The 14,702-nt window shown below is 41.7% G+C and overlaps 1 protein-coding gene across 2 annotated transcripts; it reads right to left on the minus strand.

Moving 5' to 3' along the window:
• Positions 1 to 982: 982 nt before the first annotated feature.
• Positions 983 to 7,446, minus strand: LOC309694904 (high affinity immunoglobulin gamma Fc receptor I-like). Of its 2 annotated transcripts, none has more exons than XM_082515151.1 (6): positions 7,226 to 7,446; positions 5,423 to 5,458; positions 4,944 to 5,207; positions 4,619 to 4,864; positions 4,371 to 4,460; positions 983 to 4,290 (listed from the first exon to the last, which is right to left on the minus strand). In XM_082515151.1, the coding sequence occupies exons 1-6, from the start codon at positions 7,254 to 7,256 to the stop codon at positions 4,187 to 4,189; spliced, it is 771 nt and encodes a 256-aa protein (XP_082371277.1). In that variant the 5' UTR covers positions 7,257 to 7,446; the 3' UTR covers positions 983 to 4,186. The 2 variants fall into 2 exon arrangements, with proteins under 2 accessions (XP_082371277.1, XP_082371276.1); XM_082515150.1 differs by having other exon boundaries at positions 4,371 to 4,550.
• Between the last annotated feature and the right edge of the window lie 7,256 nt (positions 7,447 to 14,702).

Here is a 14,702-nt window from a genome sequence, read left to right on the forward strand (position 1 = left end):
CTCCAGAGAGCTCCACCATGGTTGAGTGTCTAAGGAGACAATTAAAGGAGAAGCTCTACACATTGCAGTCAATGAGCATCATGTCACTGGCAACATTGCTGGATCCAAGGTTAAAAAACAAATAGGCTTCTTTAGCCCAAATAAAGCAATGGATGCTGAGAAGAGACTTGTTTTTGAATGTGCTGCTATTTTGCGGCACGTGGCCTTCTCATCAGCAGCCTCATCAGCAGCAGCCTCATCATCAAAAGCTTCTCAGCCTGTGACTCAAGGTATATGAGCACATTTCGATTACTATATTGTATTTAGTTACTTACATTCTGTTTGTTTTAGGTAGCAAACTGTGGCATCGTTTGGACACCACTGTTCTGGAGACAAAGACCCCAAATGCTACTGCTGATGCAACAGCTGAAGTACAGAAATACCTCCATGAACCAAATATCGGCAGACTGGAGAATCCGCTGGAGTACTGGGCTGGACACAAATTTCTTTATCCAAACTTGTATAAACTTGCTGTGGTTTTTCTTGCAACCCCTGCTTCATCTGTGCCCTGTGAGAGGATATTTTCAAAAGCAGGAGAAATCCTCTCAAAAAAGAGGAACCGTCTTAAGCCCAGCACTGTGGAAAAGCTGCTATTTTTGAATAAAAACAAATGAAAACTTTTCCCTAGTGTCATGAGCACTGTTATAAAGTCACAAGCACATTCACATCACAACTCCCTCCCTTTTTGTTTCCATGTACATTCCTGTGTTAAGCTGCCAAGTTAATATACACAAACATTAATTAAATTAATATAATATAAAATTAGTATAATATTAAATATAACTAATATTTAGAGTTCAGTTATTGGTGTCATGAACAAAAGTAATTTCTTTATTCATTCAACTTGAAGCGCCACACACTAGTTTGTGTCATTATTGAGATGTACATAAGCATGATTACGCAGTTACATAATCATCCCAAAAACTGTGTACTGATAATTTCCACTTTCTCTTTTGTATCAGACATACTGAGACAATATTCGGGATAAATAACCATAAAAAACAATTTATTTATTCAGTTTAGAGGTTTACACATCACATCATTATAATCATTGAGCCCGTTTCACTTGAATTGTCCACTTGATGGCGCAGTAGAGCAAATGAATCATCACAATGCTTCGAACCATGAGTCGACCAGTTGGATGGGAAGCTTCAGTTGATCACGAGGCTTCATCTCACCATCACTACTGACTCACGAGGAAACACACGGAGGGGCACACAGTCATGACGGAGAACGCAACCCTGAACTGAGGTAGACGCGGACATAAATACTCAGAGGGTTAACGAGGGAAGTGGGAGCACACGGGGAACACAGCTGACACAGATAATCGTAACAAGACAGGGCAGGAGTGAACACAACATGACGCATACTGACGAGAGACTGTCAAAGTAAAACAGGAAGTACACAGAGGTTCAGACAGGAGGCGAGAGAGCACGGGGAGAGCACAGACACAAGGGCTGGGGAAAACATGGAATAAAACACAAGGAGAGGAAACGAGGGCTCACAGATAATAATAGTAATCAAATAAGGAACATCTTAACAGAACAACCTAGGAACCAAGGCATGAATAAAGAACAAAATACAAAACACACGACAACTAAGAATACTGGGCCAACATGGCCCAGGACCAGGACATTGTTTCTCATTATTACGTGTACATTTTTCACCTCAATACACAGATTCAGATTTCACTCGTTATCTAAGTAGGCAATATCACCAGTGAGTTAAACTGTCCAAATGCACAGCAGACATAAACATATTTGTAGGTTGGTTAAAAAATAATAATTTGGACCTCTGTGTAATTTTTGCCTTTCACAATTAATTGGATATTTTTTTCAATAATTCTTTCAATAACAGAGAATAGGCTCCTGTAAGAAACTATGTGCTCAGTATTGCTTCTTTTCCACTAATCGGGTGCCTACCTTGTTTTTTTTTAAAGTAATATTAGAGAAAGAAGTGGGAGTAATGTTAGTAGATATGTTTCTACAGCAAGAAGACATTAAACACTTGTAGACTAAACACCTCTTTTTCAATGCACCATGTTTTTGACTTTGTCTGTTGAAGGTCCATCGCATTTTGTTAAGCAGGTAAAGTTTTCAAACTTTAGGATTTATTACAGCTAATTTATGCTCAACGTGACAGATTTGGTGGTGAGTCAGTGGAGGGACAAACAGATCTCTAAAAGGTAGATAACCTGACTGCCATTAGGTATTAGGAAGAAATTATTGCCAGACAACAAAAACAAACCAAAACACATTGTGGGTGAGTGGCTGAAGTCAGTTGGGAGACCGCACACGAAATTAAATACATGAAAACATGTCAGTACCTGTAAGATGCCTTCATTGGCAGTTCTTTATGTTCACTATTTGATAGCAAACCTTTCTGTTTTAATATAAGAGAATTTCAACAGTACTTATTAGTTACTTTGATTAAGTTTTGTCTTAGTATTTTCTTGTGTTGCACATTTTTGACACATTTTTTTTTCTACTTGACTGTGGTTCAGCACAGAGGAAGTGAGCTGGAGGTGGTTTGATTACTGGTGAGTGACTGCATCAGTAATCAGTCTGCTTTAACCACAGACTTGCTGTTAGAAAAACTGAGACACTGCGACAAAGACCAAAACTGTGACAGGATCTTGCCATCAGTGTGGGAGAAACACATTTCTAAAGTCTTTGTTTTAGCCAGAAAACAGGAAACGCTTCATGCAGGTTGACCTGCAGCAGCCTTCCTGCCAGCACTACACAGAAAAAAAAAGAAACTATGGGCTCAAAATGGGTCATAAATATTTTGTACTTGTAAATCAAATGCATATTTTTGTTTTGTAACCTCCTAAAACAAAATATGTGAAAATTCAATGTTTGTGTGTCTACAGATGAGAATTTGTGTGTTTGTAAAAAATATTTACACGAGTTACACATTTTTTGCTTAAGGTCTGGTTACAGATACAAAGCAAAAACCTGCATGTAAAACATCTGCGCTCAGGTTTCCTGGCTGCGTGTGGCTTTCAACTTACACGTACAAATTTTGACTTGATTTTTCTTCCTTTTAGCTGATTGGTCAATGTCATGTCAATCAGAAATTTAACAATCCAGTCCGAGAACAGATGGGTTTGGCTGTTGGAGGGGTGCGTTAGGTAGAGTTTTACACTCAGGTTTTTACAAAATATTTATGACCACACTTTGAGCTCATGCAAAACAGACCGTGAGCCACCACAAAGTCACGAAACTATGCAAATTTGTGTAAAATATGATGGACGCAATCTCAAAGAAAATTATACTCATCTTATACTCAGACTGCAAAACTCTGGGGTTGACATTTTTGCCAGAGTTAGGGTACAAAGTGTGCCAAGAAAATATGGCCCACACCTCTACACCATGACCATCATCAACCTGAACTGCTGATAAAAGGAAGGATCCATGATTTTATAACATTGTTGTAGTGTAAACGTTGTCATAGATGCTATCCTGCATACTTTGATTGTAACAAGTGCTTATCTGAGTTATTATGAACCTACTGTGCCATCAAAGCAATCAGATCACTCACGTCAGACCTATGACATCAATAAGGCATTTTCTCCCACAGAACACTGTTTTCTACTTCTGCTTTGTATTTTGATTTACTAAAATATAAATGTTTTAGGGTCCCAGGGGAGTCTAGGTCACAGCTTTGGAAGGTGCTTCAGGTCGAGAGGAGGTTAGGTGTAAGTGGTGGAGCTACAGAAAAAGCTGAGAGCAAACACACCACAAATGGCTAAAATAGAGACACAGTCAAAGTTTCAGTTACACAGAGAAGTGTCAAACGAGAGTCTGCAGGCTGTGATGTACATGAGTCTGTGGAAAACAACACAGGTTGTGTGCATTTACTACCACAGTATAAAGATACGGGCGTCATGTTAACTGCTGACATGTACTTGTGTTGTTGTTGATCAAGCCTGCCTGGTGCTAACATAAAACCTATAATATAAAAATGTGCCACAGCAACATTAGATGTCAACAAGCTCTTTCTGTCATACTGACATGTAAAAAAAAGCTGACAGAACAATCAAAATGTACTCATAAAGTTCACACAAACAAAGACTCGCATTGTGATGTCACATAAAATTCACACAGTCACATAAAATTCACTCAAAACCACAATTTGATGGAGCTCAGAACTGATGCTCAGAGGTCACCGCCGCAATATCATCATAGTCCTCAGACATTCTCTGCTCAGCATTGGCTGCTGTTGCCAAGATGACGGTGGGGTCATTTCCTGTAACATGAGGTCATCAGATATTTTTGTGGCAAAACCAATTGAGTTTGATAAATAATCAAGGATACTCAGAGTCTTACCTTTGGCTCTGTGTTGATATAAAGACACCAAGAGGAGAGTGGAGATGAAGTATGGACAGAACACCACCAGGTGACAGACCAGCCTGATCACTAGAGGGAGGGTGGTGGAGGAAGGGGGCAAAGCAGAGGTAGGGTACATATTTGTAGAGGTGGTGGGCAAGGTTGTGGTTGTAGGTCTCCCTGCAGAGAGTTCTGGTCAGTGAATATATGGACAAAATAAGAGGTGAAATCAGAGTGAAGCTCCTCACCTGTGACAGTGATCCAGCTGGATGGAGACTCTCCATGACCGCTGATGTCACACTTGTAGAGGCCTTCATCAGACCTGGAAACATGCTGGATGGTCATGTGACCTGTAGGCTGCTTCCTGATGAGGGAGCCATCTTTATAGAAAGCAGCTGGGAGGTTGGAGGGAGTGGTCTTTGTTTTACAGAGCAGAGTGACGTCATCTCCCTCCATCACAGGGAGGACAGGACTCTGCAGGATCACTGATCCACCTCAACACAGAGACAAACTACAGCATTTCATCCATTTACACACAGCTTCATCAACACTAACTCCACACACTCAGCTTACCAGTGACTGTCAGGTCAACCATGTTACTGATGGGACCCTCTCTGGACTCACACCAGTAAACTCCACTGTGTGATGTGTAAATGTAACTGATGTTACATGAAGAACCAGCTGCTTCTCCCCACCCATCTCCACACTGAGTCCTCTGTTGTTTGCTTGTGTTTCTCCTCAGAGTCCATCCAGCAGAGCTGTCGTCCTCCTCACAGCTCAGAGACACAAAGTCTCTAATAAAAAACTGAGAACTGCTGGGACTCACAGTCAGACGAGCTGTGAAGAGAATATTTAGTAATTTATATCACATAAAATAAATGATGTGACTCTACTTCCTTTATACCTATGAGGGTTAAGTATTTAGCAGGCTGAAGTGATCTGTTTCTGCATGATTGTCATGTCATGCTACAAGAAAGCTCAAAAAAGGACGAGGCACTTAGTGAGGTTCAGTTCATGTCAGGTTTAAACTGTGACAGAAGAAGGTTACTGACCTTGGTTTGTTGTGCAGCTCAGCAGTGAGATCAGAACTAAAGAGAAATGACACTTAGTTTAATTTGAGTTTGACATTTAACTAAACAGGAGTAAAAACAAATCCACCAGACTGTGAAGAACACAGTCTGAGTTGATACTGATAAGCGTAGAAAGGATGAAACAGTTTTCTCTTTCGTGTCCTACACAGAGGCATGTGTGCTGGACTATAGTGCTGATAATCTGTTAATATCAGCAGGGACACGGTGTAAAGCAGTACATTTACTCGAGTGGTTAATGGAAATTCTACATACTTTATACTATGTTTAAGCATTTCTTTGTTTTGCACCTTTCAACTTCAGCTCAGCTGTATCTTGGATTAAAACATTGCACTGCACACCAGATATTTTAAAGATTTAAGTACCATATGTTGTTATATTATTATAGATAAACTTACCGAGTAGTACATATTAAGTCGGTTTTTCATTAAAACAGTTGGTTGGACACATATGCTGGACTCACAACAAGGGAAACAAACTCAAAACAGCTTTAATGCTGAAATTGTTCAAAATACAAAAAAACAAAACAAGGCAGTGCTGGAGCCAGGAGTACAAAACTAGGAATCTAGGGAAAGACACAAAAAACAGGAGCACACTGCATTGCAGGCACGATGGCAGACAAGGGGAGAGTATAAAGGTGGGAATAAATCAGGAATAACAAGAACAGGGTGAATTAACTAGAGACTTAAGAGACAAAAGTCAACCAAAATGAAATAAAATACAACAGCAAGTAACAGATGATAAGGCAAGGCAAGGCAAATTTATTTGTATAGCACAATTCAACAACAAGGTGATTCAAAGTGCTTTACAGAGACATTAGAAACAAAAACAAATAAAAAGCATGATTTAAAATTGATTAAAACAAGCAAACAAACAAACTAACTAAACACACACATTCACACCTGTTCGCGCGATCTGAACCCTTATCGTAAGGGGAGCTACCAGTCCTTCTGTGGACGAGCTACTTTCTATTTTAAATTCCCTGAATTTAAAATACTCTCTAGATAAGCTCACATATGTGAATTTAACATAGAGAGAGAAGACAAACATGGAGGCAAGACTGAATGAACAGAATAAGAACACAAAAGGCTCGTCATAAAATGTCAAGGAACTAGAAGCATAACAAGAAATTAAGAAGCATCAGAAAAGCAAAACTAAAATCATGAACAAAGACTATGGAGCACAAACATAACATCTATCTTAAAACCAAAAATAAAGCCACAAACCCACGACACACAGAATAAATGAGCATCAGGACAGAAGAACTGAAATAACAGCAAAAGGAACTAGTATCAGGTAAACTGATATAAAGACCAATGAACCATAAGAAATAATAACAAGCTAAATGTCAACAGTGCAAAATACAGAACCAAGATACAAATACACAAAAAACTGAGAATTTCAAACAGAGGAATTTTACTTTTTGGATAGAGAAATCTTTGTACCTTTATACCTTCTGATATTTATGAAAGTAGCTTCTTTTAGAATTTTTTTAAAATTGCTGTTGAACAAAAACCACATTAAGCTACACTAAATGTCATGCATCTGTATGACGGATGTACACAAAACTGTAAATCAGTGTATCCATGTCAATTTTCTGCACTGTATTAATTTATTATGAAATATTCTGATTCCCTGTTGACCCTCTTCCTTTTTTTGGTGTCCTTGATAAAAACTCATCTACTGCCGTCCTATTCTAATCCAACCTGAATGCATGTTCCTGAAGAAATGACAGATATTCATAGATAATCATTTCAGTGTACTTACTGAGCAGCCACAGCAGAGATGTGTTCTTCATCCTACTCTCTGTGATATCAGGTCAACACTTTAACCAGTTCACGGTCAGTTAAAGTCAAACCGTAATCCTCTGCTCTGTGACAGGATGTAAGTGTTGTGGTTTTTAGCGGAAGCAAAGTTTCTTTGTCTGACTGCAACAAATACAAGAGAAAAAAAGCTTTAAAATGGTCAAACTGACTGTTAAGTGACTGTAGACATGGGCACCAACAAATTTAGTTGACATTAAGGGGAACAGATCCCTTCACTGACTTTAAAAAACAAACAAACAAACATTGTGAGTGGCTGAAGTCAGTCAGGAAACCACACACACACAAATCCCCACCAAAAACATGTAAATAACAAAAAAAAAGATATTTATAGATCGCCCACATGGTGCCTTTACTGACAGGATTATGTCTTTGTCATTACAGGGCAAACTATTCTTATCTCAATAATGATCATCATCAATGATTTATTTAATTTTTATCTTAGACATTGGTTGTGTTGATCATGTTGTTGATTCGTGGAAACAACTTGCATCTTCCTGTAGCTGACCACAGTTCAGCTGAGAGGAAGTGAGCTGGAGGTGGTACGAATGCTGTTTGACTGATTGCATCTCTCTGCTTTAACCACTGATGTGCTGTCATGGCTGAAAGGCTTCAGGCAGGTTGACCACCACTGACTTCCTGAAAACACTACCCCCAAAAAACTGTGAAAAAACTCACTCTTACCATCACAGATGTCCATAATGCACTGAGCGGAATCAACACTCGCAAAGGTGCTGGCCCTGACAACATTCCTGAATGTGTGCTTCGAGCACTTGCTGAGCAGGGGGTCTATACAGACATCTTTAACCTCTTGCTTGCCCAGGCAGTATTACCAGTATGCTTCAAGACCACCTCCATTGTGCCAGGGAAAACGTTAAATGGATCAAAGGCATCATATTATTTTCCATTTTTTAATATTTCCATTTCTGTGTGTTCAGTGTAAACTTAAACAGTGAAAGAATGGATTACAGAACATTAAAACACTCACCATGTGCTGTGAAAAACATGCACATTTAAGTTCCAGAACATAATCATAATACACAAAATGATCAATGAAATGATGACCAGAGTCCCTGTTTTTATTTTAGGCACTAATTTTTAAGTCAGAGTCCATGTGTATTGTAAAAGACACTATGAGCATAACTGCAACAATGTCCCCTCTAACCTCTAAGTGTGCGCAATTGCGCAGTGCTGGTCTCTGCGAACAGAAAATCTGCGCTGCACACCAAAAAAATCTAACCTGCATTGAAATTAAAATGAATACGTAACAATTCTTTCTGTGCTGTTATGTAGTATGAGTCAGTAAATGACCGGTGACTGGCTGGCTGCTCCAGCCAATAATGCGGTTTACATTCGTATATACGCAGCTAAATAAAGTTGTTGACAGCGTCCTTATGTGCCGCTTCCGTTGTTTTAGCTACCAAAAGTGGCCAATGTGGAGTGACTCTTATCTGTCAGCTGTCGAAGTAAGTAAAAAAACAAACAAACAAAAACAAATAGGACTGAAAGAAGACAGGCTATATTGAACTCAGCAAAAGAGCAATTACCCAACTTTTTGGATATTATATCTCATTACTATTTAACAACAATAAGTTATTTAATTTTAAATATCCACATGGTTAGTAGCGGCAGCTTTATTGCTGGAATTTGTCCACTGTTATACATCAATCTAAAAAGTTACACCTGGCAGATGTTGATGGCCCCAGTGCGAGACTACGATGGGACCCCAGGCCCCAGAGAACTGCTACACATCCAACTGAGCTCCCACTACACAACAAAGAGAACCATGAAATGAAATGTAAGTGTCCTGAGGTCAGTACACACCAGCTGCTGGAAAGATAGCTTCTTTTTTATTTAATTCTTTTTTATTTTTTAATGCTTGTACTGCACCCAGGCCCCACCCTCCAGCATAAGCAGCTCCAGTTAACAATATCACAGTTGTAAAGTGGGGCTGAGACCATGGACAACAATATTTCCTGACAACCAACATTCATCTATTAGGGTTGTCAGGACATAGTGAATGGTAGATGGACTGATTCTTATATAGCACTTTTCTACTCTCCCAGAGTACTCAAAACACTGTATACAACATGCCTCATTCACCCCACTCACACTCCGATGAACTCATCGGAGATGCAACTTGGGGTTCGTATCTTGCCCAAGGATATGGGGCATGCAGACCGGGGAAGCCAAGGATCAAACCACCAACCTTCCAATCAGTAGCTGATCTGCTCTACCACCTGAGCCAAAACCACCCCAGACTCAAGCACACATATGTGTGTGTTTGAGTGTGTGTTTGAGTCAAACACACATATGTGTGTGTTTGAGCCAAACAACCTTGGTGAATGTTTTACTGCCATTAATAAGTGTCATTAAAAAGAATGCAGGCGTGAGGCTTCACCTACCAGAACTTGTCTGTGTCATGGATTCAGTTGTGACAGTCACAGTGTAAAAGCAGCAAGCTGTTGCCAGACTCTGATGTTTTAACTTTCACTACACTTGCATGTTTGTAAAATCCTGTAATAGGAAATAAACTAACTGAATGTTTTTTTTTTTTTTTTTATCTCTATAGTCCAATGATTCCGACTCTTTAGATTTGTTTTGAAGCTTATAATGTTGTCAGCCTAAAATAAATTATTGGACTGATAAAGTATTGTGTCGGTTGTTTGCAAAACTGGCAATATTTAAATACCCAGTAAGATAAATCAGTTACAAAACACATATTCATGGAAAAATAAATGTTTCCAAAATGCCTGAAAGTATAATAGAAAATAGAAATAGAAAATATCCATCCATTCATCCATCTTCATCCGCTAAATCCGAGGCCGGGTCGCGGGGGCAGCAGCCTAAGCAAAGAGGCCCAGACCTCCCTCTCCCCAGCCACCTCCTCCAGCTTATCCGGGGGAACACCAAGGCGTTCCCAGGCCAGCCGAGAGATATAATCTCTCCAGCGTGTCCTGGCCTCCTCCCAGTGGGACATGCCTGGAACACCTCACCCAGGAGGCGCCCAGGGGGCATCCTGGTCAGATGCCCGAACCACCTCAGCTGGCTCCTTTCAATGTGGAGCAGCAGCTGCTCTACTCTGAGCCCCTCCCGGATGGCCGAACTTCTCACCCTATCTCTAAGGGAGAGGCCAGCCACCCTTCGGAGGAAGCTCATTTCTGCCGCTTGTATCCGCGATCTCATTCTTTCGGTCACTACCCACAGCTCGTGGCCATAGGTGACGGTTGGGACGTAGATCGACCGGTAAATTGAGAGCTTCGCTTTTACACTCAGCTCCCTCTTCACCACGACGGACCGGTGCAGCGTCCGCATTACTGCAGCTGCAGCCCCAATCCGTCTGTTGATCTCCGGCTCCCTTCTCCCATCAGTTGCGAACAAGACCCCGAGATACTTGAACTCCTCCACTTGGGGCAGGAACTCATCCCCGACCCGGAGTGGGCACTCCACTCTTTTCCGGCTGAGAACCATGGCCTCAGATTTGGAGGTGCTGATCCTCATTCCCGCTGCTTCATACTCGGCTGCGAACCGTTCCAGTGCGAGCTGGAGGCCCTCACCGGATGAAGCCAACAGAACCACATCATCCACAAAAATCAGAGATGAGATTCTGAGGCCACCAAAAGCACCAAAAGCGCCTAGAAATCCTGTCCATAAAAATTATGAACAGAACCGGAGACAAAGGGCAGCCCTGGCGGAGCCCATCACCCACCGGGAACGAGTCCGACTTATTGCCGGCAATGTGAAGCTCTTGCAACGGTTGTATAGGGATCGAATGGCCCGTAGCAATGGGCCAGACACCCCATACTCCCGCAACACCTCCCACAGGACACCCGAGGGACACGGTCGAATGCCTTCTCCAAGTCCACAAAACACATGTAGACTGGTTAGGCAAACTCCCATGCACCCTCAAGTATCCTCGAGAGGATAAAGAGCTGGTCCAGTGTTACACGACCAGGACGAAAACCGCATTGTTCCTCCTGTATCCGAGGTTCGACTAGCGGACGAACTCTCCTTTCCAGCACCCTGGCATAGACTTTCCCAGGGAGGCTGAGGAGTGTTATCCCCCGTAGTTGGAACACACCCTCCGGTCCCCCTTCTTAAAGATGGGGACTGCCCCTGATCTCCACGCAACATTGCAGAGGCGTGTCAACCAGGACAGCCCTACAACGTCCAGAGCCTTCAGGAACTCGGGGCGGACCTCATCAACACCAGGGGCTCTGCCACCAAGGAGTTGTTTAACTGCCTCAGTGACCTCGCCCCCGGAAATTGGCGGGTCATTCCCCTCATCCCCAGACTCTGCTTCCTCCTCGGAAGACGTGTCAGTGGGATTAAGGAGGTCCTCGAAGTATTCCTTCCACCGCCTGACAATTTTCTCAGTCGACGTCAGCAGCGCTCCGCCAGCACTATACACAGTGCAGGCAGAGCACCGCTTTCCCCTCCTGAGACACCTGACGGTTTGCCAGAATCTCTTCGAGGCAGTCCGAAAGTCTTTTTCCATGGCCTCTCAGAACTCCTCCCACACCCGAGTTTTTGCTAGACGTTCCCAGCACACCCTCACTACGCGTTTAGGTGTTCCAGGTCTGTCCAGCGTCCTCCCCCGCCACCTGATCCAACTCACCACCAGGTGGTGATCAGTTGACAGCTCAGCCCCTCTCTTTACCCGAGTGTCCAGAACATATGGTCGCAGGTCTGGTGATACGATTACAAAATCGATCATCGACCTACGGCCTAGAGCGTCCTGGTGCCACGTGCACTTATGGACACTCTTATGTTCGAACAGGGTGTTCGTTATGGCCAAACTGTGGTTAGCACAGAAGTCCAATAACAAAGCACCGCTCGGGTTCAGATCAGGGAGGCCTTTCCTCCCAATCACGCCCCTCCAGGTCTCGCTGTCGTTACCCACTTGAGCATTGAAGTCTCCCAGCAGGACAACAACAGAAAATAATGAATACATAAATAAATAAATAAAATATAGTTTTGAGGAAGTTCATTACAACTGATTCATGTCATTATATCTCAGCTACACTTCCTCTGATCCTCATCACGACTCTCTGTCCACACAAACAAAGAAATGAGTTGGCGTTGACACTTCTGTTTGATGCACTTCTGTAGCTCATCAATGATTCATGTTGTGAAATTGCAGCAAAATCTAGAAAAGTGGAATTTCGGAGATTATTAACAGGTTTATCTACTTAATGTCAGCAGGTCATTTCTTCTTTCATTTCTGTTCTGCAACGTCTTTCTGTTCATGCCTGTAAAAACTACAAACTCTGTTAGATACATGCTTTGGTTAAGTCGATGTCAAAGGTCTGACCAAGTCTAACAAACGGCTGCTATTATATGAGTACGGAGAGATTCAGAACTTTATTTTTATTGGTCACTAGGACCTGAACAATTCTTTAATCTGCACCTCTTTCATGAGCCTCATTGTACTCGTACTAATTTAGACAGACAAGCTGCAAAGATCCTAACTTTTCATCTTACATGTAAATAATGTATAATGTCTTCACTTTTTTCCCACCCATTATCGTCTAAAATGAATGGTCCGGAAAGAAGAAAATATCCAGTTAGCGTGAAAATGCTAGACCACAGAGGAGAATTGCCAGAATGCAAAAGGGACTCAAATAACCAGAAGACCACAAGAGTTTTACTCCTGTAAGCTAAGAACAGAAGATGGGAAACACATGTCCTGGTCTAATGAGTCTCTGATGATGATTTCTGCTGTGACCTTCATTGAACGTGAGTTCAAGACACTGTACTCAAGTTCACTGTACTCAAATTTCCTCCACACTCTCCAGGTCTTAATGTGTATGTGTGCTTCACCCTTTCAATGTTAGAACCTGAGTAAGTGCAATAATTACACTGCATTACAAATTAATATGCAAATTGTATTTAAGTGTCATAAAGATTAAATATGTTGTTTTTCAATTAAAGTCATGGATGGCATTGAGTGTCAGGGCTCTTTAGATCACTAAAATCAATCTCGGACACCTGTGATAATTGGTTCACTATGGTTAGATATTTGAAGCTGCTGTGCCTCTGGAGCCCTGCGAACATCAAGGTGTAGGATCCTCCAGAGACTTGCAGTTATGCATAAAACTTCTATTCGGCCACCTCTAACCAATGCTCACAAGCAGAATGGCTGCAGTGGGCCCAGAACTACATGAAGACTAATTTTCAAACAGTCTTGTTAACTGATGAGTGCCGTGCAACCCTGGATTATCCAGGTAGATGAAGTGGTGGATGGTTGGTGGACGGCCACCATGTCCCAATAAGGCTGTGACATCAGCAAGGAGGTGGTGGAGTCATGTTTTAGTCTGGAATCATGGGAACCATACTTTCTGCAACAAAATCACAATGCACCATCTCATGTTGCAAGGAATACCTCTGCATCACTGGCAGCTATTGTTATTAAAGGAGAGAAACTCATGGTATGACCCCCATCCTCCTCTTACTTCAATCCTATTAAGAACCTTTGGAGCAACCTCAAGCAAAAGATCTATGTGGGAGGCAGTTCACATCCAAACAGCAGCTCTGGGAGGCTATTCTGACATCCTGCAAACACATTTAAGCAGAAACTGTCCAAAAACATCCAAGTTCCATTGATGCAAGAATGAAATGTTTCTTTGTTGTGAGTAAAAATTTGGAACAGTGGATTTTAAGTTTTTTATTTTTATTTTTTTAAACATACTGTTTTCATTGGGAGGTTTGTTCAGTAATATTTGAATTATACTCTAATACTCAATGACTCGACAGTTATGCTGACTGTAATTTGCAACAAATATTTAGGGAAATCAGAGAAAAATACAATTTGCATAATAATTTGGAACGCGGTGTAGATCTAGGGACAAACTGTCATGGCTAGATGACTGAGTCATGTGGGTGTCATGACTGTTCCCATCTGCAGTAGTCGGCATCAACAATGGTCCAAGGAAGGAACAGTGGTGAAACAGCGACTAATGCACGCAGTGAGTTAAAGTTGGTCTGTGTGGTTCTATCAAACAGAAAAGTGATTGTGTGTCAAACTGCCAAAAAGATGCTGGTGATGCTGGTTCTGAAAGAAAGGTGTCAGAATACATGGTGCATTGCAGTTTGTGTGAGGAGGATAACAAATTTGAGATGTTGACTTGGCCTTTAAATTCCTCAGATCTCAGCACACCTTCAGAAGTCCAGTGGAGTCTATACCTCAGTGGGTCAGGGCTGTTTGTCAGTAATAACACCAGTGCACCAATTAGATCTGCAGAGGGCTGAAGTAATTATAAGCCAAGGAGTTGAGATGTTGGAACACTGCACATAGTGTATTATGTGTATGTGGGCTCCACCCTGTGAAACACTAGAGTGCACAATAAACCTGAGCACAATAAACAACCATTTTGGATCTGACCTTTATATACAGTACAACCAGAAAAATCACAAGGACA

The sequence above is a fragment of the Aulonocara stuartgranti genome (genome assembly GCF_965226115.1).
Source record: "Aulonocara stuartgranti genome assembly, chromosome: 3".
In the NCBI taxonomy this organism is placed as follows: domain Eukaryota; kingdom Metazoa; phylum Chordata; class Actinopteri; order Cichliformes; family Cichlidae; genus Aulonocara; species Aulonocara stuartgranti.

Bases quoted from the DNA above. Each gene is read 5' to 3' on its own strand.
- LOC309694904 (XM_082515150.1), bottom strand. From the start codon at position 7,256: ATGAAGAACACATCTCTGCTGTGGCTGCTCA. The intron at 5,459-7,225 runs GTAAGTACACTG...ATTTCTCTTTAG, and splicing joins ATCTCTGCTGTGGCTGCTCA to TTCTGATCTCACTGCTGAGC. The intron at 5,208-5,422 runs GTCAGTAACCTT...TTCTCTTCACAG, and splicing joins GAGCTGCACAACAAACCAAG to CTCGTCTGACTGTGAGTCCC.